General features: G+C 40.8%; 1 protein-coding gene across 7 annotated transcripts in view; it reads right to left on the minus strand.

Moving 5' to 3' along the window:
- The window catches only part of MAPRE2 (microtubule associated protein RP/EB family member 2), a 114,231-nt gene that overhangs the window by 16,493 nt on the left and 74,111 nt on the right, over window positions 1-23,627 (minus strand). For all 7 annotated transcript variants that reach the window (XR_006414095.1, XM_044424178.1, XM_044424177.1 and 4 more), the window contains 3 exons: window positions 13,463-13,608; window positions 12,185-12,398; window positions 2,129-2,268 (listed from right to left, as the gene is read on the minus strand). Coding sequence is in view for 6 of the 7 variants with exons in the window: in XM_044424178.1 (XP_044280113.1) it covers window positions 2,129-2,268; window positions 12,185-12,398; window positions 13,463-13,608 (500 nt within the window). In the remaining variant the exon portion in view is untranslated. The remainder of the gene's footprint in view (window positions 1-2,128; window positions 2,269-12,184; window positions 12,399-13,462; window positions 13,609-23,627) is intronic.

Below are 23,627 nucleotides of genomic sequence, written 5' to 3' on the forward strand. Positions count from 1 at the left end.
GTGCCAGTGTCGCTTCGTAGTTCGATATGCGCACGCCGAGTCCAGAGACCGCATAGACTCGGTGCGCAAGCATATCGATTTTTCTCCCTTCCTTGTCCTGAGGAGTGGTATGTCCCCTGGACTCCCTGCCCTGGGAGGATTCAACCACAAGAAAGTTCGGTTTTGGGTGACAGAGCAGGAAGGGAATGTCATTGTCCCGAACTCTATACATAGCCTCATATCTGCGGGAGGTCGCTTGTGGTTGGGCCGGTTGGTCCCAGGGTTGGACCATAGCCTGGCGCAGTGTAGTTATAAGTGGCAGAGCTATGGATGCGGACTGCTCTCTCCGAACGACGTCATAGAAGTGATCTGTCGAAGGGCCTGGCTGTTGATGGGCTTTGATTTCAAGTGAACGAACCAAGCGGGACATGAGCTCTGTGAACGAGACATGAGGTTCGTCGGGTGAAGCAGGCCCTTGATATGCGACAGCCACATCAGGGGATGTGGAGTCGACCTCCAAGTCCTTGGAGTCTTCCACATAGTGCAGCTGGTCGTCGTTTGAGGAGGAGGAGGTTTCAGGGGAGGCTGGGCGCCTCGTCTCCGTACGCCTGGAGGTGGATGGCACATCCCTCAGGACCGATGGTGATCTCTGCTCACGAGGGAAATAGGGATATGACTGGTACCCACCCCAGCCGGGGGGAGCACCATATCCTGGAATCAACCAACTTTCATCTCGACGCTCAGATGAACGGCTGCGACCTCTAGGAGGTAATGGTGAGGCCACGAGATTCAGTCGGTGGCATGGGTGTTGGTGAGTGTTCCCTCGGCGCCATCAGAGATGGACTCCCGAAGTGGCTCCTCCTGTTGCTGGGAAGGCACTCTCTCAGGCCGAGTGGTTGGCCTGGGGGATCCCGGTGGTGTCACCTGCATAACGAGTTGCAGGGCCGGTCCCAAGGGGGTCGGTACCGTGGTGGCCGTTGGTCCCGAAAGCCCGATGAACCTGAGCCTTGTTGTTTTGGGCAGTCAGGTTTCTTGCTCTTGCGAGCGGGCTTATCCACCTTTTCCTTCCTCAACTTCTTATGGGTGGAAGTTTTATCCAGGCTGGTATGCTTGCGCTTCTCCCGTTTCTTAGTTGGGGGAGAAGGCAGTGACTGAGCCCCCATAGAAGCGGTGCCCTCATCCGAAGGACGCTGAGGAGGGTCGGCAGAAGTCGAGGAAGGATGCTTTGCTGGAGCGCTCACGGTGGAGGAGAAGCGCTGAGGAGGCGCGGACGAAGAGGAAGCAGGCCGTAGGAGCAGTTGGTCAGACTGCATTAATGCCTGATCCCATAGGAGCTTTCTGAGACGATTCTCCCTATTTTTCCGCACCTGCTTGGTAAACGCCAAGCAATGACCGCACATGCCGGTCCTATGCCCCTCGCCGAGGCAGAGGAGGCATAGATCATGTGGATCGGCCGGCGACATTTTAGATCCACATTCAATACATTTGCGGAATGCCGCCCGCTGTGCCATCGTGGAAAAATGAAGAAAAGAGGACAGTATAGAGGGTAAGATATTTTTATTTATTTTTATATATATATATATATATATATATATATATATATATATATAGAATTCAAGAAGAAAACGGACAGAATTGGGGAGAAGAACAAACTTGGAGTAAGAGAAGTTTAAACTTTTTGAGAAAAAACAACGAAGAGGCACAGATCTATAGCGAGAGACGAACAGGCACGAGGCACAGCGAACGGCAGTCGCAAAGACTGAGCAAAATGGCGGACACTCCACTCTATTTATACCACAAAGGGGGAGGGGAGCGGAGTTTTCCTGCCAAAAACCGTTAGCTTTCTAATCTTCCGGCCTAGGCACTGCGCAGGCGCAGCAACCCGCACCCATATGTGTGATGCACAGAGGCCACGACGAAGAACCCCGAGAACTGGAGCCTACATCAAAACAACTCCTTCTGGGCTAGAAATTGATCATTCTGGGACACTTGCCATGTTGCATGATGCATGTGCCAAGGCAGCTTGATAAAACTACCAGTAAATCAGAAAACACACTTTGCCATCATTGCCTGTTCAGCATCTGAACAGATTTTACTGAAGCCCTCAGGACAAAGAGCAGTTTCCCATCTGGTAGCTTAAGCATGTTACCTGTTCACTGAGCTGTATGACCTGTGTCTCCAAATCTTTATCAGACTTAGATGCTGAGCTGCTTGGAGGTGTTTTTTTTGCTGATGATGGGCGAGATGGTGTTGAGCCTGGTTTTGAAGCTGGACTGGATTTGGCAGCACCTGAAAAAGGTATATTAGAAAGGGTTTTGAAAGAGTAGTTGGTCTGTTTGCTGGGTAAATACTTTAAATTGTTTACTCATATTGAAACAGAAAAAGTTTAATATTCACATTAAAATCACCCAAGTTTACAAGGATGTAACCATGTTTTCTAGCTGTGCAGTTTCTAGAAGATGTAGCTTAACCACCCAAAAGAATAAAGAAGCAAAATGATTACTTCGTGTCACTTTTGAATCCATACAGATGATTCAGCAGATCAAAACTTTCTGAGGCTGCAATTACATACACATGTTCTAGGGAGCATACCCGAGTGAACACAGTGAGGCTTACTTCTGAGAAAATACTTCCATATACAATTAAAAAGTGAAGATTATTCTTTGCAATATATCAATCCTGAAATGAATTTGCTGCCATTAAGTTTCAAGCCATTGCTGAAGACTAAATTGCTGTGAAAAAGATTTCACATACAAACAAGATTCCTGAATCTAAAAAGTGCTACTAAGTTCCAGCTGCCTTGTGCAAGTGAGCCAAACCACAGACTGACAATAGGGGATAAAAGATCAGATGAAAACCTCCTAAGTTATTTAGGTAAATTTTTATCTTCTCCTGAAAAACTGGACTTAGGCAGGGAAAGTGTAAAGAAATCCCATCCATTGAATATCAACAAAATATTTATTATATTTTATTACATATTTATCTTATATTTATATTCCACTTTATTCCTTCCAAGGAACTCAAGATGGCCTACATAACTCTGCTCCTCTCATTCTTACCTTCACAACAGCCACCCTATGACGTAGGTTAGGCTTAAAGTCTGTGACTGGCCCCAAGTCACCCAGTGAGCAACATGGCTGAGTGGGGACTAGAACCCAGATCTTCTGCATCCCAGTCCCATACTCTTAACCACTACATCACAGTGCCTCTCTTAAGATCTAAATTAAAATTTGACTGAATTATAAGGCTGCTAACAAGTTACTATCCTCTCTTTAAAATTCAACAGATTGCCCACACCGCAAAATTACCATTTTAAAAGTGGGGAAGCATTGAAAAGATGCAGCCCCCCAAGGAAGGCAAGTCCTTTCTTAAACATACTGGGCATAATAAAGTGAGCTTTAAAGCAATTTAAATTTTTGTTTGGGGACACAGCTTCCTCTCTTGCTGTTTCCAGAGGTTGAGGTTGGGGGTGGGGGGGTGAGAAAGAAAGGTAGGCAGGCAGGCAGGCAGAGGGAGAGAGGGAGGGAAAAGCTATGGGCCATGTCACAACAGCATAAAACGTCAAAAGGAATTTTATCAATATTTGCTTTCCATATTGACTTTTTCTCCCTCCATATAAAATATACCTTCCTCCTTCCCTCCTGCTTTTGTAACTTAAGCTTTTCAATTGTATTTCTCTGAAATTTGGCCAGATCAGATCTTTATGAAGTAGATTAGCGTTTCCCAAGGTGATATTGTGCAGATATTCTGAACTACAACTCCTATAATCCTTGGGCACTGGTCATGTTGGCTGGGGCTGATGAGAGTTGTAGTCCAAAACAACCAGATTGTACCAGGTTCATGATGGCTGTTCTCAATATTCAGGAACAGAACCCTTTTTCAGGGCCCTGAGATCTAGAGTTCATCCAGCCCACTTCGTAAATCCATCATGGGGGGAAAAAATGCTTTTAGCTAAATTGGGAAGCCTATTTCCATGTATCTACCTATCTCCTGTACAGATCTTGTATGATCTGGATCTGCTGAAACAAAAGAGAAGCACTGTGGAAGCAGAAGTAACTTTCTAAACAAGGAATGAATAAACTAACATAATTAAGTGTGGGAGAAAAACAAAACAACAAACCTGGTAGCTGAAAGTATATCTATAAGAAAGATTAGTTTTCTCTTTCTCTCTTTTTTCAATCCTTTTTATTAGATGCTAATGAATGAATGTATAATTGCAACTTCATGCATTTTTAAAGATGTAATGTGGTAGAATCTGTTGAGAATGCCAACTGCAAATGAACTGGAGGAAGATATGAAAAAATATTTCTATTAAAACCTAATTGAAGAATCAGTTTGCTACTGGCCTTGGTGCAACTGGTCTAAAGCCAATTGTTCAAGCAGCAGAATATAAAATCAAACTATAAAGTATTTGATCATATTTAATGTATTTGCTGATTTGAAAGTCTGAGCACTAGCAATGGAATAGAACTGGGATTCTCAAATTTGCAGCCTGTTAAATCAATACAAATATTGAGGCTTGCAGTCGCCATTATTTATTCATTCACAAATTTAAACTGAATCAGTGGGACTTAGCTACATTTATATTTTATTTCTCTGTTTATTTATATCTTTTTCTGTTGTTCCCTCCAAGCCTCCCTCAAAGATGGCACTTGAGTCAGGCCTCAGATATTGATCATAGCATTCAGATAAATTCAGGTCAACAGAGGCATTTCATCAGGTACTGTGCTCTCAAGCAGGCCTCAGCTGGGATAGGAAACAGAATTGGACTTGTACATTTAAACCTTCTGGTTCTGGTTGTTAGTCTGACTGCTGTGTTTCAGCCTGAAATAACAGGCAATTCCTAGGGCTATGAAGCTACTCCTTCAAGGGCCATGCACCCTATTCAGAACACATGCACATTCTCCACCAGAAGAGTCAAAGATTCACCCATTCACAGCATCCTGGTCTTGTCCAGATTGACCTTCTGGACAAGCAAACAAAAACCACCAGCACCACCAAAAATCACAACCACAAGAGAAATATTGGCTAGAGAGGGTGCATGCACTAAAACTTCAAGTACTAGTTTATAATATATAAGCAAGTGCCCCGGTACATTTTCCATGATCATTTTATAATTGGCAACTATGCAGTAGCACTCCAGCAGCCATGGATATAATCAAGATAAATGGAAGAGGGATTTACATAAACATTTTTCACCTACAGTAACCCAGAATAACCACCACAATGGAAGGGGGTAATTGCCTTCATATGCCCTCCTTCTCAAAGGCATCTGGTAGCTTTTGGGGGAAACTAATACAGAACTAGACAGCCCTTGGTGGTTATTTGTGGCCCTTGCTGGCAAACTGACCAAGAAGGAACATTCCTTATAAAGCTCTAAGAAAAAACAGGAATTTTTTAATATAATGCACTTTGCAGCACAAAAAAGAAATAAAATTGACCCACATTACGGGTGTTCAAATATATGCTCCGTCACATTTATCTACAAACTGTGAGCAGAAGCCAGGTCCTTTGTTCGTTTTTTCACCAGCCACTAACTAATACAGGGAGATGTAAACATGGTTTGGCATTTGATGCTGGTCAGTTGAAATGACTGTATCCAGCTCCTATGAATATAGCTATATAGGTGATCTCAATTTCCCTTGCAAAATGTTTCTAGCAATTTAAAAAGATATAAAAATTAAAATACATCTCTTGCTTATGAGTTATATCTCAATTTTCATTGGGGTCTGCAGTTCTGGGAGTGATAAAAATTAGCCATTATCAGTCACAAGCCAGCACTTTTGTAGCAAGTTAATTCTGCTATCCAAGCTACATCAGATTGAACAGATTAGTCCTAAGGAACTATTTATGCTACAATTTCTAAGCTGCATTATCCTTGACCCGTAATGACTTGTCACAACAATTGCCCCTTAGGGATAAGAGAATTTCTGTGAAAAGTTAATGCTTCTAATATGCTTCAAGCCAGTCTGTGAGAAACTGGATGGCTTTGTTGTATGGTCTACACCATAGACACACAATCACATAGCAATACATTTTCAAAACAAAGAGCTATTCTTATTTTGGAAAAATTTATTCCATTCAGCTATCGTCATAGGATGGGAAATGGTAATGCTCTATGGACTGCACAAAAGCCCCAGCACTGGGCCATTTTAAATCTTACCCAGTATTCTCCCACCTCCACCACTTTCTACTGGCAATGAACAAAAATAGAAGTCCATATTATAGTTACTACATATCCACACTCCTTGTCAATCATCCCTTTATCTTTCATGTAAGTGTAATCCGTATGAAAAGGAGACAGACATAAATTCCCCAAACCCATTTCCACCCTCCCACTGAGTAAAATATCAAGGTTTAAGAGTTAGTTTTTTTCATGCACAGAAAGCTTCCGGCAGTTGAAACACAGGAATGATGCTGCAACATGTGTTTCCCTGAACAGCTGAGTTGCCCCAGTGTCCAAGTCAAATGTATTAAATATATACCTTACAAATCTGTAATAAAAGTTAAATAGAAAGACATTGGTGTGGTTTCTGCATAGTGACAACTCAGACTATAGGCTGAATACAGGTTGTCACTGGTTTGTTGCTGAATCAGGTTTTTATGTACAAACCCTGCACTATTGTTTAACTATGGGTTATTGACCATAAAAACCCAAGAAGAGGAATATCATTTATTGTTGGGTTGCGAACTCTGACTTCTTCATGGTGAACAACCCATACTCAAACCATAGTGCAGGATATGTACTTAACAGCAACCCAGGTTTTAGCAACAACCTACATTCCAGTAACATCCCATATACAAGTTTGTCATTACATGTGAACAAGCCCTGTGAGTTGAATCATGGGCTATTATTGATTCATGGGTAGTTGTTGCATGTGAACCCTGCACTATGTTTTAACTACGGTCATGCACAGATGTCTGGTGGAAATTTGTGGGTTAATTTGTTTGCCTGCAAAGAGATATTTGCTGGATTATTCCAAAAGCCCAACTAGTCCTGTTCTTCAAATATTACTTTATAATAGCAATAATAAACTGAAAGGGATTGGAGTGTTGCCTTTAAGAGGAGAACCTGTGTTCAAACAAATGTGCATCCTTCATAACTGGCCCATACAAATGACAAAGTTTCTTAAAAGAAGCTACCATAAAATTAATAATTGCTTACCTTGTAGATGGCAATATTAAGCAAACATTGCTTTCTCAAATCTGCTTTTAAAAGTATATATAGTCTGACACATGTAATCCTGGAGTTATCATTATCTAAAAAGGCCATTCTTTATTCCTTACTCAACCAGGATTTAGCTTTAGTAACACCACTGACATACTAACAGAAAGGTCACAGCCAAATCAGCTTATTGTGTACACACACACACCACACTCACACACACACACAAAGAATTATAGGGTGTCCCAGGACATGGATGTGGTGTTTAGCTGAGAGTATGTACAAGACTATTTGGAATGCCTTAACACAGAATTAAAACCAAATACTGTAACCAAGATTATTTGACCTTCTCAAATGCACTTTCAACAATTTATTCATTTATCCCTATTGCATTTATTTCCATTCCTCTTATATTTCACAAAATCAAGGCAGCTCAAAATCCAAAGAGACATAAACACAGTAAAATATCAGTTATAACTACAATTTCAGCCAAATTTATTTAAAGCAGTAGCAGTCATGGTTGCATTCCAGTTAAAAATAGTATCCCCAAAAGATATTCTGGAATATATTGGACTTCAAAAAACAAGCAGCAAAGAGACAAAGCATTCCTCTCTTGGGAAACTGTTCCACAATTATTAACAACTAAACAGCAGCTTGCAAAGAATCATGCTAAATAAAATCTGTGTATACTTCAAACAGGTGCAATGTTACCAAATGATTAATCATAACTTCAAATAAGTTATGGGGTGTTGTGGAAGCACAGCTCACAGGGATGATGTACTGACTTTTTTTTTTTTAAATAGCAGGGACACTAGTGTCCTCTGTTACCCCGTAGAAATCCAGTTTTCCTTGAGTTAATTGTAAACCTCACACCATATTAGGAGTTAGAATGAATTTCCGAATATCAATATATAGTTTTGTGTTAATCCTGTTTTAATGCAAAATATTATCAGGTGGGCTTATAGAGAGGGAGCCCATCCCTTGCTCATTACAGACTGATAGATTTGTCTTCGGATTCTGAGGAGATGGAGGAGGGAGGGGTGGGGAGAGGACTTTGAAGTTTCAAAGTCACCTTCTGAAGGTTCTTACCTGTTCTTAGCTGAAGGTTCTTAGAAGCAAGAACAAACCTGAGAGGGGAGTCAGAAGCTTTACTGAAAGGGAGGGACAAAGGGAACACTGCCAGTTTGGATTCAACTTTTTACATGGGCAGATACTTCTCCCTCAACTCTGGTAGAAGGCTATTTAAAGTTCATACTGTTCTGTTATCTGTTAAATTTCAATAAAATAGTTGCACTTCAAGGGATTGTCTTGAGTTTGATAACCCAAAAGAAAAAGGGAGGAAGCAGCTCATGACAGCCTGGTCTTTAAGGGCCTGTAGCTTTACAAAAGACCCACTCCTGATGGTGATGAAAATTTTAAGAGCTGCCTGCTTTTTGGTCCCCTCTGGGAGCAGTGCTATGAGAACTGCCATGAGTGCAATTTGCCACTGCATCACTGGTTAATGGAAAGCAATGTGTTTAATGGGGTATCACTTCATGCTAAATGCCCCTTGCCTTCAAATTTACTTCAAGCTGCCTGAAACTAACTGCTCTCAGAGACTTCTAATATTGATAGCTGAACTCAGAATGACAGCTAGCTGCAGCAGGTACAGAGAGCAGGAGAAGTCAGTCAAGATATGTGGGAGAATTAAAAGGGCATTTTAGAAAGCCAGTGTAATTTGGTGGTTCAAATGTAGGACTGGAGACCTGGGCGAGCCTAGTCCTAGTCCCCACTTAGTCATGAAGCTCACTGGCTGACTTTGGACCCATCACTTATTCTCAGTCCAACCTACCTCACAGGATAGGATAAAATGAAAGGGTTTCTCACAAGAGAAGGGGAAGAAGTGGGATATACATGCAACAAAATCATTGCCATTGTCACTGTTATCATCCCTTCCTCCTCCTCCTCCTCCTCCTGTTCTGTTTGCCCTGTAGGTGGGAAGGTTTAAATGGAAGACTGCTGAACAGCAGAGACTAAAAAGGCATGGAGGTGCAAGATAAGACCAGCATCAATGTTGGCATGATCAGACACCTCCTGAGGGCCCACACCCAGCTGGGAGCATATTGACAAGAGCCCTCTGGACTTGCTCCTCTCCTTCACCATTGCAACCTGAAGTTGGAATAATAGATGCTGTTATTTGTGCACTGACTCTTTGGCTGGAAAGCAAGCAGGTGGTAGCAAGTAGAAGGAGGAACAGCAGCATAACAACTAAGCCAAGGAGACAGACTTACTTAGGGAGTAAGCTACTGAGGATGTCTTGCCCAAGGGCCCTCTAAAATTGGACCATCCACTGCTCCAATTCTCCTTCCAGAGAAAGCAAAGGCACAAGGTAGGGTTCAGACCAAGAAGTGAAATAACTCCCTTTCCCTCCACAACTATCAGCACATGAAGGAATATTTGTTTTGCTATTTCATGCCCTTGCATGAGTAATAGCAAGCACTGATGGGCTTTCTTGTTTGGATTACATAGCCCTTGCCTGCACTTTCTCCCCATTGCACTTTCTTCCATTTCTTTGTTTTTCTTTTGCTCCATTATTAAAAGCTGATCATCATTAGTTTAGGGATCCAATGAAAGCTATCGAAGTCTCATAGAAATGGCCACTCTCCCAAGATAGACTGTTTTCATGTTCAGACCCTTCCTGTCACTTTAGTCCAAACAGAACATGTTCTACAGCAGAGTATGACTTTAGGACTCTGCTGACAGTTGAAGCCAAAAGTAGGTGAAACAATTTTTGACCTGGATCCAAACAGCAAGTTTCCAAAGAGCAATCCTTTCCTAACAGCAAAGGCTCCAAACTTTTCCTAATCCCTCTTCATACTTGAGGCTTCAGTGTCTCCAAGGAACCACCGCTAAGAATTTGGTACATTATAGCACATGACATGGGGAAGATTGCAAAGAGAAGCGGGAAAGTGGAATAAACTAGAGCCCCTTTGCCTGAACATAGGCACCTCCTGTTCATGTTATTACTCCATTGGACATGTCCATTAAATCATTCTATAATTGGAAGCTGATAACGTCATATCGTGCTGAATTATAATTTCAGAATTCTTAGATCAGACTTATTCAACTTGGTGTCCTTCAGATATATAGAATTACAACTCCCATTAGCCCCACCCAGTATGACTTGTGGGTTGTAATCTACCATACCTGGAAGAAAGCAAATTGGAGAAGGCTAATCTAGGAACTTGAAATAACATTTAAAGGAAAACTGGCACTCTAGCAAGTAACAAATTCATAATGTGTATGCTTGCCAGGCCACACCTTAAGCAAGTACAAAACTACCTGCTTACTTAACTATTGCCAAAATAAAGTACTTCTTGGGGCTGACACCTTTTGTTATTTTTCTGGCTTTCCTAGTCGCTGCCACTATACCACCATTGTAAATCTAATGGCACATACTAGTATTTTTTACTGGAATATATTAGTATGTTTTAAAACCTTCAGAGAGCGAGAGAGAGCGAGAGCGAGCGAGAGCGAGAGAGAGAGAGAGATTGAGATTGATTTACTTCTTACTCTTAGGCCAGCACTTAGGATTTGGAAACATTCCAATCACCATAAAACTAGATTATGCCAGCAGTTTCCTGTAAAAATGAACTTGAAAAAGAAATAAGAGAAAACCACTCATCCCATTCCTTAATATCGCCTATGCCTTTCTACAAGAACAGTAGCTAAGAATTTGCTCTTAAGTACAGAAGGGCTCTGTGGGATTTATTACCAATGATTTAGTACCCTAGTAGGTCTAAAAAAGGACTAAAGGTAGGGCAAAATATTTACATCATTTTAAACAGACTATTCTCTTTAAAAATCCTTCATTTTTAAGGTTGTATTTTGTCATTTTTGGAAATAAAGAGCAAACAAGTGAGAAATAAAACAGACACACTACCATCATGGCAGAATCCTGTTAACTGTGGCATCAGAGCCCCAAATTGATGCAAAGTATAATTCACACTTTGAATCCAAGGAAAACTATTCAATATCACAGTAGCCACATAACACAACCACTAATGCTGAAGAGACTGAAGTGACCAGTTCTATGAAGACCTACAACACCTTCTAGAAATAACTCCAAAAATGATGTACTTATCATCATGGGGAACTGGAATGCTAAAGTAGAAAGCCAAAAGAAAATTGTAGCAACAGGCATGTACAAAATGAGGCAGGGAAAAGGCTAGCAGAATTTTGTCAAGAAGTCATAGCAAACACTGTTTTCCAACAACCCAAGAGACGACTTTATAACTGCTCTTTAGAAAGTCAGATACTGAAGATGAAACTCAAATAATTTAGCCACATAATGAGAAGGAGGGAGTCACTGGAGAAGCCGAGAATGATTGAAGGCAAAAGGAGAGGGGACAGCATAGGCTGAGATGGCTAGATGGGGTCACTGGGGCAGTGGGTGTGGGCTTTGGTGGACTCCAGGGGACGGTGGAAGACAGGAGAGTCTGGAGGAATGTTGTCCATGGGGTTGTGAAGAGAGGACATGCCTTGGTGATTAAACAAGTATGTCCTCCACAACAGCATGCCTACTACTATATACACCAGAAGCAGAATGGTATATTCAGAAATGCTAGGTACAGCCCACAACTAGTTGTGTGTGAAGGGAAGGAGTGTATTGAAAGTGAAATATTCTGAAGAGCAGCAGCAGCAGGATGGATTTACTGCAGTTGCCAATGAAAGAAATCTATCTACATGTCCTTTCATGCATTGTTAGAACCTGAGACTTTATAGATTACTAGGGGATATCATTGTACACACATACTTGTGTTAGTTTTAAAACATTTACAGCAAGACTATTCAAAAGTACATCACAATGACTTCAATTGGTTTTACTCTCATATAAGCAGGTAAAGGACTGCAGCCATGACAGAACACTGTGAATGATAAGTATAAAAAGACCCCATATTTCAGGCAATTCTGATAGGAAGGTGATTGCACTGGCAATGTACTACTCAAAAATTACTACTGTAGAAGAACATTCTGTAGTAAAGGTCAATAATGGCTCACCTGCTGTAGGGGAGTTTGCATGATGTGATTTTTTGGGCAAATTAAAGATTTGTTCTCCAGGATCAGGTGGTGGAATAGCATCTTGGCCTTGCCGAGCCTCCACTGGATCATACTCTTTTCCATCATAGTTGGCATCAAAGAATTTCTTAAACCACTGTATGAAATCCAGGTTGTCTTGGAAGCGCCCCTTTACTAACTTCTCCACTGGAATCACCTGTATTCAACATAGGAAGTTAGATAAATGATTTAAGGAGCAACCCTGTGTATGTTTAGGCAGAAAATTTAGATCCTTTTCAATCAGGTTTCAGGCTTGGGACAGAGACTGCCTTGGTTGCCCTGTAGGATGAGAGAGACGGGGGGAGTCTGACCATGCTGATTCTCCTGAACTTCTCAGTGGCTTTCAATAACATCGACCATGGTGTCCTTCCAAAGAGTTTGGTCAGGATGGGAGTTGGGGACAGTGCCTTGCAATGGTTCCGTTCCTACCTGGTTGATCATGTCCAGAAGGTGGTGCTGAGGGATAGTTGTTCTGTCTCGTAATGGTTACACCATGGGATTCTGCAATGCTCTATACTATCCCTCATTCTGTTTAACATTTACATGAAACTGCTGAGAGAGATCATCACGAGGTTTGGGCTGAGGTGCTCGTTTTGACTTATAAAGCCCTGAATGGCTTAGGATCTGGCTACCTAAAGGACCATCTGTTCCCATATATACTTACCTGCCTATTAAGATTTGGTCAGGAGATCCTTCTGAAACAGCTGTCCCTTAAGGATATAAAGGGAATGGTAAATAGAAGACGGGCCTTCTCAGTGGCTTTCTTTGGGGAGCCTGAACTATGAAACTTCTTTCCGTATGCTCCACCAATAAGATCCAGCAGGGCTCTAAATAAGGTGTTGGTTCTGCTGCTCTCCACCTTCCCAGATGGCATTTAGGACTGCTCCATTAAAGGGGGCAAGATCTTAAGGCCATCACCCTAGAACTATATTCCAAATATCTAGCATCTAATAGTGATGGTGTTCATTCTCTGATGTTACTGTTCAGGGACACTTAATTCATAATGCAACTAGAGGTACTTCTGGGTGTAGGTTAAAAATGCAAGGTTGGTCTGTTGTGTGGAGTTAAATGTTAACCTAATGTGATAGCCACTCAGCACAAGTACTGATAGGGAGGATAAAATGGCTTTAAAAAAATGAAGCATTTTGAACAAGAAAATATGTTTGTGAAATGTAGCTTCAAGTTGTACCAAATTTTTATTCTAAAATGGTCCATATTTACCTTATCCACATTCATTCTTTTAAATGATGCTTGTAGAAGTTTGAAATTATGGATGTATTCATGCTCCAGCTTTGCTTGAAATTTTACTTTTTTCAAGCTAATACATCCTGGAAACAACATATCCATGAACTGGCAATAAGCTGCCCCTAAAACAAGAAAATACAAATATAGTAATCATAATGCAAAAAGTTGAGATAATGAATTATTAGTTATAGAAGACAGCAACCAGGCTTACTATCTGCTGCAGGTACATAGTGCTACAAATTTATATTTTTTCACATAGTTATGTGACTGTTTATGATCATTAGAAATCTGTAATATGAGAAATATTGCTGGAAAGAACAACAATTAATGCATACTGACCTTTAAATATACTCAAGTAGATTTTTGTTCTCTTGATTTGCATGGCACTTTTTGTTTTAAACCATTCACATGTATACATAAGAAGAGATTCCTATTTAATACTATGAACTAGGATGCTAGGTTATATTTTGTTGATGAGAGCCTTTGCCAACCTTCCAAATATGTTGGGATACAACTCCCATCATGCCCAGTCAGCATGTAGTCCAACATATCTGGAAGGCTCCAGGGTTGAGGAACACTGGTTCACAGTGTGGCACCAGCATTCACAAGTTAAAAGTGCATCAAAGCTTACAGAACCCAGGCAATGGCTATCAATTCAAGTGTCAAGTGACTGCCAAAATCAGAAAGTCAAACTAACAACTACCTAAAGCCAAGTAAAATCAGAACAGAGAGGCAGCGATAGCAGTCAACTAGAAAAAGACCCTGATAAAGAGGCAGAATTAGGCTGATACTTTGTGCTTCTCAATCAGGCTCTGCTGTTTCATCAAAATTTAGTTCTACTGCTTGAGATACAAAGGAATACAGCTTCTGAAACATCTGGCAAGATTTATGAACAAAGTAGCACTGGGGTGGAAATAATTAATTTTTTACCTATTATATGCAGTCCATGTGCCCACACTTACTGGACATAATTTTCCAAGGCCAACAGGACAATCCAGTTTAGAAGACTGCTATGGCACCAAGAACTGGTGCAAGAAAGCCAATTCCAATGTACAATCAGTAGTTTCAGACACACCAGTGGCCTATAATGAACTGATATTTACTGTATGGGCCCTTCTTTCATGATTATGTCTGATTATGTTGCTTCTGTGCCCACTCAAGCATGTGAGAACCACTTCAGCTACAATTTTCTATTCTCAGGGCCGTGCTAGATATGACCTTAATTGGATGAATACAGTTAACACTCACAATTTTAAATATATAAATAACACCTTATTTAAGACAGCATCATGACTGTAAGAGGTGAGAGAGGCTAATTTACCCCTTCCAGAACACTGTGGTCCTGACAAAGCACCCCCACAAACCTCCCTTGCTATTAATGCCAACTAAAATATTCCTCGAGATGCAAACAGTGGCTTTGGAGGGCAGAGGGGCTACTTTAGTTGGAACCATCATGGAGGGAAAGAGGTCCCCTGCATATCCAGTAGTTCTCAGGCTCCCCCATACCTGCCAGTCATATTTTTAAAAACATGGTTATTCTACTTTATCTGCCTGGAGTGGCAGATACAGAATAAACACAGAATGGCTATCAACAGTTCTACCCTGAAGTTTCTTTGTTAAAGCTTTATTATACCTTTTCCCCCATATATGATTGCTCCATGGTGAAATGTTTAAACTTATAGTACAATAAATAAAAAGCTGCAGTTATAATAGTAGTTGCATTTCAGTATGAATGAGGCTATAAAAAGAAGGGTCACTCTACCTGCTATTGCACAATTTCCATGAATTCAGCAGGGACTGAAGATATGCACAAATAATTTACCAGTGATTCCTAAAACTATAGTAAAATAAGCAAGGTTGTATGCCAAGGATGGCTACCCTTGTGTTTAACCATATAATTCATGACATTTCTAGGGGCATAATCTGTTAGAAACCTGGATCAAAATGTTTAGCTAGCATTTGCCCTTCTGACATGGTAGCCCTGATACTCTCTCCCTCAGACCCTTTTGCCAAGGTACTGTTCAACAAAAAGGTAATTAAGATCCTATGCACTACTACATGGAAGTAAAGCCTCCTGAGTTCAGTGGAGATACTTCTAAACACATCCACACATGTTTCATCCAAAAGAGATTCACTATTACCTGCAACACAAAACACACATGTGGATAACAGAACGCCCTATACGTTTGCCAACATTATGTTTGCATCTGCAAAGTTAAAAAGAACTACAGCACAGTATACTTGCCCATAATCAGCAGTAAATCAATTAGCACACACAAACCTAGCCATCACACTTTATCCCTTAATACTGATCAGTTTCACTGTCAGTGGACAATATTATGTTCCCCTCTCTCCTTGGCATACTTCTTTCATATCATAAAACCATTTCATTATATTTTTCCATATAAAACCACTGGGAATAGAGTACAGGGACAGAAGAGGGAAGAAAAGGGAGAGAAGGGCTTGTAGCTAGATTTTAAACACTACTTATCCTATACATTTCCTCCTTTAAAGCCTAATGTTCTTTAAACCAGGTCTTTGTTCCAGAAATTAACATTTCAGGTTAATTTATTCAGCAAGAGACAGGGATTAGCACAAAATTTAGAACATATGTCATCACATGAAGAAACTAGTAAAAAGGAACAAGATGTTAGGAGTAAAATGATCCACATTATGGGATTGGTAAGTGTACCCCACTAAGACATCTAGTAACAATTTTAACTATATGTCATGGGAGGGGAACCAGTGGCAGAATAATGTAATTAGAAGGTAGCTGTTTTGGAAACTGGCTTTTTGGTATCCACAAAAATAAGCCAAAATCTGACTGCAGATATGCCCCCTCTAAGATGTTATTTATGTTGGCAGGAGAGTTACAACGTAGCTGGACTGTGTTATTATAGAACTGCCTGGATGCATAGTTTAAGGGAACACTGTGGCCCCCCCAAGATCTGCCAGAGGTTCTTCATGTCCTGATGGTGATAAAGGAACAGGTGGTTGGGACATGGGGAAGGCCTTCTCTGTGACCTGGACTAAGAATGGGATAGACCCTAAAGTCTGCTGGACTCTTGCTTAAAATTAAGCCCCAAATGCTACCAGGATCATGTGTTTAACAACTTTGATGTATTTATTATTTCTGGTATGGCACTGTATCTCTTTCTCTTAAAGAAATCAAGGAATAATGCTATGTGGACAGTGTAAATTTTTAGCTAAGAGGAAGCACAGCTCAAATTCACTGGAAGTCAGGTTCATGTCCTCTCATATGGAAGCCATTACCAATATTAACAATGTGCAGATAATAGATAATCTCAGTAGGAAGTTCACAGAACCCTGCACATGGTTAAAAGTACTCTTTCCTTTATTGATACCATTCAATTCCTGTATGAGGAAAGAATGAGAGTTTATTATTATTACATTGTATTTATAGCCTACCTTTTCATTCTTATAAGAAACCCAAGGGGTTTTAGTTTTCCTTCACTCAGTTTTCATTCTCACAACCTTGTGAGGCTGGTTGGGCTGAGGTTCATGGTGAGTGCGGATTAGAAACCAGATTTCTCATGTCCCAAGTCTACCATTCTAATCACCACCACACAGGTTCTCTGACACCACACTGGTTCTAAGTACACCAATGGTAAACAGATTTTACTGAAGAGAATCATGATCAAAGCTTTCAGCATTATAAAACATGCTTTAAAAATCTTTCTGAAAGCAGTTCAGTATTTCCTTTACTGCTTGATGTGCTTAATTTCCCCTGGGGTATTGATTTAGTCATCAATGTCTTCAATATCCAGAAGCTGGGTTAGCGAGTGTATTGGCAAATGTGGCTGTGTTGGCTACATGCATGAGTGATAACTTCTTTTGACCCAATTAGAGTGCAGAAATTCTATAACAGATCACACCACTGCCTGTTATAGCACAGACATGGCAAACTCACCCTCCCTTTTTAACATATTACACTATTCTTTTCATAAGAAAAAGCAGAATCTGGTGCGGTCTACAAAGTGACCTCACAATAGGCTATTTTCTACAGAAAAGATAGCACAACAAGCCAAATATTGCTAATTCAAATCAACTATTCAATAACTGTTCAATTATTTAAAATAATATAATTGAATTATAATAATATAATATATATTATTTTAAATAATTGAACTGGTTCTTCCATTTTCTGCCAGGGACCTGACTGCAATGTGGTTATCATCAAAATGAATACCATCACCAATATACTATTCAGATCTCAAGTGCTGAATTGTGGAGTTGAGTGAATTGCCTGGTACATTTTTTCAATGAAAGATTCTGTTTAAGTCAGTCATGAAGTGGTATTTCAGCACAGCATCATGCACAAAATGTGTCTGACATTTCTACAGCAACTAACAGGACACAGAAGAAGAGGCCCAAAACTATGGAGAAGAAGAGATAAGGAAAATGAAGAAAAGGAATCAGCTGGACAAACTGTATTAAATATTGGGGAATGTATATTTACACAAATCAAGAAAAGCCCAGCATCTTGTATCAAGGAAAGAATTCAGCTGAGACTCCTGGCTTTAATACAAAGAAAAAGTGACTGTTAATAGGACAGCAGGATTGCTCAGTGGCCAAGCTGGATGTTCTATGCAGCTACACATTTTGCTTTCTCTTGATTGGCGGGCTCTTACTAGAATATAATGCACAAGGCGAGGAGGCTTAGTTATTCTTTCCTCAGCAGGTTATGGCTGTGCTTCCACTCCCAGCCATATAGCTAGAAAAATTGCATCAAGTCCTCAAAGGTGTCAAAATGGACTTTCTATCCTAGGGTAAAGCTATGCATGTTTCAAGGCTCTGGAAGGCTCTGCATGTACCTCTTTTTTTAATGGGTAAGATAAGAGCCATGCTAAGATGGCTTCTTCTGGAGACGCTCCCTCTTTGCCTCTGCAAGAATAGGAAGAAGGAGCTGCTCTGGAACTGGGGGCTCTTCACATAATACAACAGTTCAGCATGGGTTGTATAACCTATAGTGTAGCTGCAGGACATGCATCACTGCTGTTCTGAATATGGCTGCCATTTTGAAACTGGGGATTGTTGCACCATGTGGACCCAGCAAACATGGGTTATGCAAGGGTTAAAATACCTTTGCATGATGCACCATCTGGTTTTATGGTTATACAAAAGATGTTTAACACTTACTGGGTTCATATGACACAAGTAATGGTTGCATATTAAAGCTGGGACATGCGGGAACCATGGCTTGCCATCAAAACCCAGCCATAAGCTCTGGTCTACACATACACACACACTCATGTGAAACTGAATACACACCACTGGTCTGTGCATGAAAATAAGGTTGTCTCTACCAATTTGGGGCTCTTTGTGTGCCACTGCTAGCATGAAGCTTCAAGAATGGGAATCTGGCCCTAAAGCTGAATTCAGCTTTTATTGATATAGAATGTGTGTGTGTGTGGGGGGGGGGGTTTGCGCAGGATACCAATTCTCTTGATAAAATATCACAATATATAGTAATGAAATCCGCTACCACTTCATACCTGAAGAATAAAACTGGGAAAAGAGCTGGAGAGGCACATACCACCCCCACAACCTATGTCCCTCACCTCCTCAGATCTTCAGCCTTCTTGTACAGAGCAGCAAGGTCTTCATATGAGTCTGCCTTGTTAGCTCATGAGCAAACAGAATAACATCTGCTGTACCTTCTGCTGATGTTGTTCTTTTCAGGGCAATCAGGCTGGCCAGGTACTACTGTATGTGACTTGCTACAATAACTTTTGCAAGTGGCTCCCTGTCCATTCATGCTGAGGGGTGAAATAAAGGGGTCCACACCTAGGACCAGTCCTAAACAACTGATTTTTGAACATGCATTATTCTTCTAGTTTTGGACCCATGTCCACACACTCAAAAGGATTCTAAAATGGGAGAGAAAGCTGTACATTCATGAGGGACATGTATTCCTGAACAATATGTATTGCTGAACAGGTTAGCAGTGCAATCAGCTCTAGGGAAAAATGATTCACCATTTGGATAAGGGAATAAAACCAAATCCTTCCACTAACCAAATGTTGTTGCAACTTACATAGTTTGTCTTCTTACTAATGGGTGGACCTGAGATTATGAATATGAATGTGAGTGCACAGCCCAAACTATGCCCTGACCATTTTTTGGACAGGAGCCACTATCTTCCTATTAAAGAGGTTATTTCTCTGTATGGACAATTTTAAAATATAACTTGTTAATATAAATTATATTGTTTTTCCTTCAACATATTTCATTCCCTCACAAATATGTCATCCTTCTCTGGGTTTGCAATGTATTTTACTACATAAAGCTATTTGCTCCAAAAAATCTCATTCAAAAATGTCTAGATAATTCTCGAAAGAATCATTGCATTAGCTCAATAGCAGTGATGAACATGCTCTACTAAAAAATCACAGATGGGACCACAACTGCAGCATCTTGTAATAAGTATGCATGATGTAACTTTTTGGCAAGAACAGAAATAACTGCAGAACAAAGACAGCTGCAGCTGTCCAAAACTGCAGGAAAAAAACTTGTTAACGTTCTTGTATTTTTGAAAGCTACTTTAGGTCAAACATTTGGTTTTGCTTTCTAGATATTTTACTATACTATACATTTTGAACAAGAACATTCTGTTCGTTTAAAAAATAAGACTGGAGGAGGAGAGGGGAAATCTATTGAGCTGAATTTAAAGATTCATCTGCCATACAAAGCTGTCCTACAGCTACACTGAGCTTAATGCTGTCTCCTCTGACTGGCAATCATTCTCCAAGTTCTCTGAACTGTTTCCTGTCATGGCGTCCTCAATGGGAACTGAACCCAGGAGGACGTTTTGCAAGCAGCTCTACCCCTGGCAAGAATGTTTATGGGACATGTACTGCAGACCCTTTTTAACCCTGTTTTCCAGCATTATTCAACCCAATCCCTCCAGCTATTTAGCACTACAACATCCAGAACTCCTGAATATAAGTCATGCTGGCTGGTGTTAAGGTCTAAAACATCTGGAGGATGCCAAGCTGGGGAAACCTGCTCTATCATACCAGCAGAGGAAGGACTATCCAATGGCTGCAACTGAAGGAGAACTGAAGAGACACTGCAGAAAGTAGTAGTGCTGGATGTTGATTAACCCCTTTTAAAATCTAAGTTGGACTAGGCAGATATGTGGGGAACTATTCCACCTCCATTCTTCTCCACCCATGTCCAAAGTGCATGGTAGTTGACACTACAAGAACTCCACTGGCATTTCACGAGCCTTGTGACTGGATTTGTACAAACAAGACCAAAAAATCAAGTCTTCAAGGATTAATTCTTAGGTTCCTCAACATTATCTTCGATGGCAGGCACAACTCACCTATTTGCACAACCTGAGAGCCCGCAGGTTGACCAAACCAGAGGCTGTTGGGGACAAATAGGAGAAAGTAGGCACATTGCCCATAGAGCCCCAGCCTCTTTCACTTTTAATCAACAACCTACAATGGGTTAACTGCTGGGTTGATTAGTCCTTCAATTAATTACGAAGGATCTGATCATGTGATTTTGAATCAAAGTGAAACCATCAGGCATGAAGACGGCAGTGTACATGTTCTTTCCCCCTCGTGCACTATTGGTACATGTGATTCAGCTCAATGTCTTAAACAATATGGTAGCCCTGATTTTCAGTGCTAGAACTGCATTTTGGAAAAATACAGAGTAGCTCTCAAGAGTAAGAAACTATGCAGGAAAGTAGACAGACAACACATAGCTTGATGTGTAAAATGAATCCCACAAACCACCAATATCTCTACTGCATATCTTAAAAACTCACTGGTAATTTTTTGTTCTTACTAAGTAAGGGCCTGCTAGTTTGGGAAAGACTCTGCCTCCAGGGCCAGAAAGACAGTCTCTTGGTTTTTACAGAGGAGGCCGAGTCTCCACCCAGGCTCTCTAGTCAGTTTTTCCAATGTATCTGTGTCCTATTGGAAGTCATTGACTAATTTCCTCAAATGACCTTTAGGCTGCAGAAGCAATGCTGGAGAAGTTTGCCAAGCCAGGAAATGTAAAACAAGGGCAAGCACAGCCAGACTCTTTTATTTGTGGCGAACAGAAATTCACTGGTGAATAAAGAATTTCCATTTCTCTCCTTGAGTGCAGGAGGCCAGCTGGTTGGGGGATGTGAAAAAGAATGCATCCCTGGTTGACCAACAGGTCCTACGAGCTGGCCTCCTGCTAGGACAGAAATACCATCTAGAAAAATACCATCTAGAGAATGCATCTAGAAAAGGTAACATGTGCAGTAGAAAATAAGTTGATTTCATAGCTTCTGATGAAAGTTTACACCAGTGATCACATGATGAGTCCATTGATTTTCTCTGGTAGGACCCTCCTCCAGAAGGCTTAAGTAGTCATTTTCCTTACTGGGTGGGCTACTACATGTTCAGACCAAATTTCTGGTGGTATAAGCCAGTGCAATATACTCACAAATTCAACAGCCAGGGGAGGTTACACTTACCTCCGTTAAGTTACCTCCCCAACTTTAGGGGATAGTTTAATGGAAGGAAACTTTAAGATCCATACAGAAGACATTCAAGAAAGGGACTTCCTCTCCTCTACATATGAAACAGAGGCATTTTTTCATATTCCTATCTGTCCTTTCCACTGCAAATTCAGCAACAGAACAAAACAGTTCCAGTTTGGGGTGGAGGTGGTGGAGGAATGATGTGTCCTCTTGGGAAAAGATGTGGAAGTGCCACCTTCTTTCTCTGATGCCTTCCTGGGATCTCCCCCTCAGTGTCTGAAGGATGAAAGGCCCTGGGAGATGGAAATCTGGAGCACAAAGAGCTAAAAGAGGGACAAGGATTTGGTCCTGTCCCTTCCTATTTTTGGTCTATACTTTGAACCTGGAGGCGAGTCAGATCTGATCCATTTCTTCTAGGCAAGCACCCTTGGGCTTTGCTATCCAAAATAAACCTGGTGAGTCTCCCTCCCTCCCCTTCTCTCTCCTGTACAGCTACACTTGTACTTTGACTGAGTTCCTCTGCACTGGCTATTCCTGGAAATGGTCCTAGGAGAATTAAGAGTAACAGCCAGGCTGTACTGCTTTGGGTTACACTCTTGTTGTTGGAGATACTGCAATGGCAACAGCTGAAAAAGTAGCACCAAATCCACAACCCTGCAGAAGGTTATAGAAGTTATGACCAGGTAGTATATTAACTGGAAATACAAATGACTCAATGATTTGCAGATGAATGGCAACAATGACAAGCAGGCCCATACAGTAGAATAATTCTAGTTTTATATGGCAATTTGACCAAGCATCCAACATAGCCTAGGCAGAAGAGCTATCCATATAATAGCTGCCATTATCTAAATTTTCAAGAACTCTCAAGATATCAAAGTGTAAGCCATTAAGCAATCATGTCTCACAGTCTCTATTCCACAGGTATAGTAAGAATGCTGTTCTGATTATGTATATTCTTTCTATTCCATGAATTCATGCTACAGTTGTGGAGTCTGCCTTTTCATTGCTAAAATTATTAATTGTGAGATATTTTAAATCTTCTGATAGTTTGCTTCTATACCCCAAGACACAAGAATATGCAATTTACTCAAGGAAAAGGCATCAGCCTATCAACTAGAAAGGCAGAAATGCTAAGAATGTCTTATATGTGCAGAGTCCTCCAGTGCACCATGCTCAAAGCAGACAGCAGCCACCCAGGTGTCTCTGAGGAAGCTTCTGCACATAATCGCTGTGACCTGAGAAGGTTCCAGCATTTTCTAGAATATTCTGGATCCACTAAAAGATTCTGGAATGCCTAGTTTGAGTTGTAATTCCACTCAAACAATATCACAAATCTACAATCCAAATACAGGTTGATCCAAATTGCAGCAGCATTCCTACTGCAAACTATAATCAAATTAACTTAAGCACCACTACAAAACAATAATTGGGATGTGATTGGATCTAAACTTATATGGGACTTTGCTCCAGGATCTGTCATCAGTGTTGTCTGAGGGAGCAAGGAGGAACAGGTGCATCATTAGAATGGGGAACCCCACAAAAGATGCCAAAAGAAATAGGAAAAAAAAAACAAGATAGTACACAAAACAGATTTTTTTATTCCACAAAAATAAACAGTTCCAACACACTTTGAATGTACATGCA

Source organism: Varanus komodoensis, unplaced genomic scaffold, assembly GCF_004798865.1.
Source record: "Varanus komodoensis strain SLA01 unplaced genomic scaffold, ASM479886v1 scaffold14_1, whole genome shotgun sequence".
Lineage (NCBI taxonomy): Eukaryota > Metazoa > Chordata > Lepidosauria > Squamata > Varanidae > Varanus > Varanus komodoensis.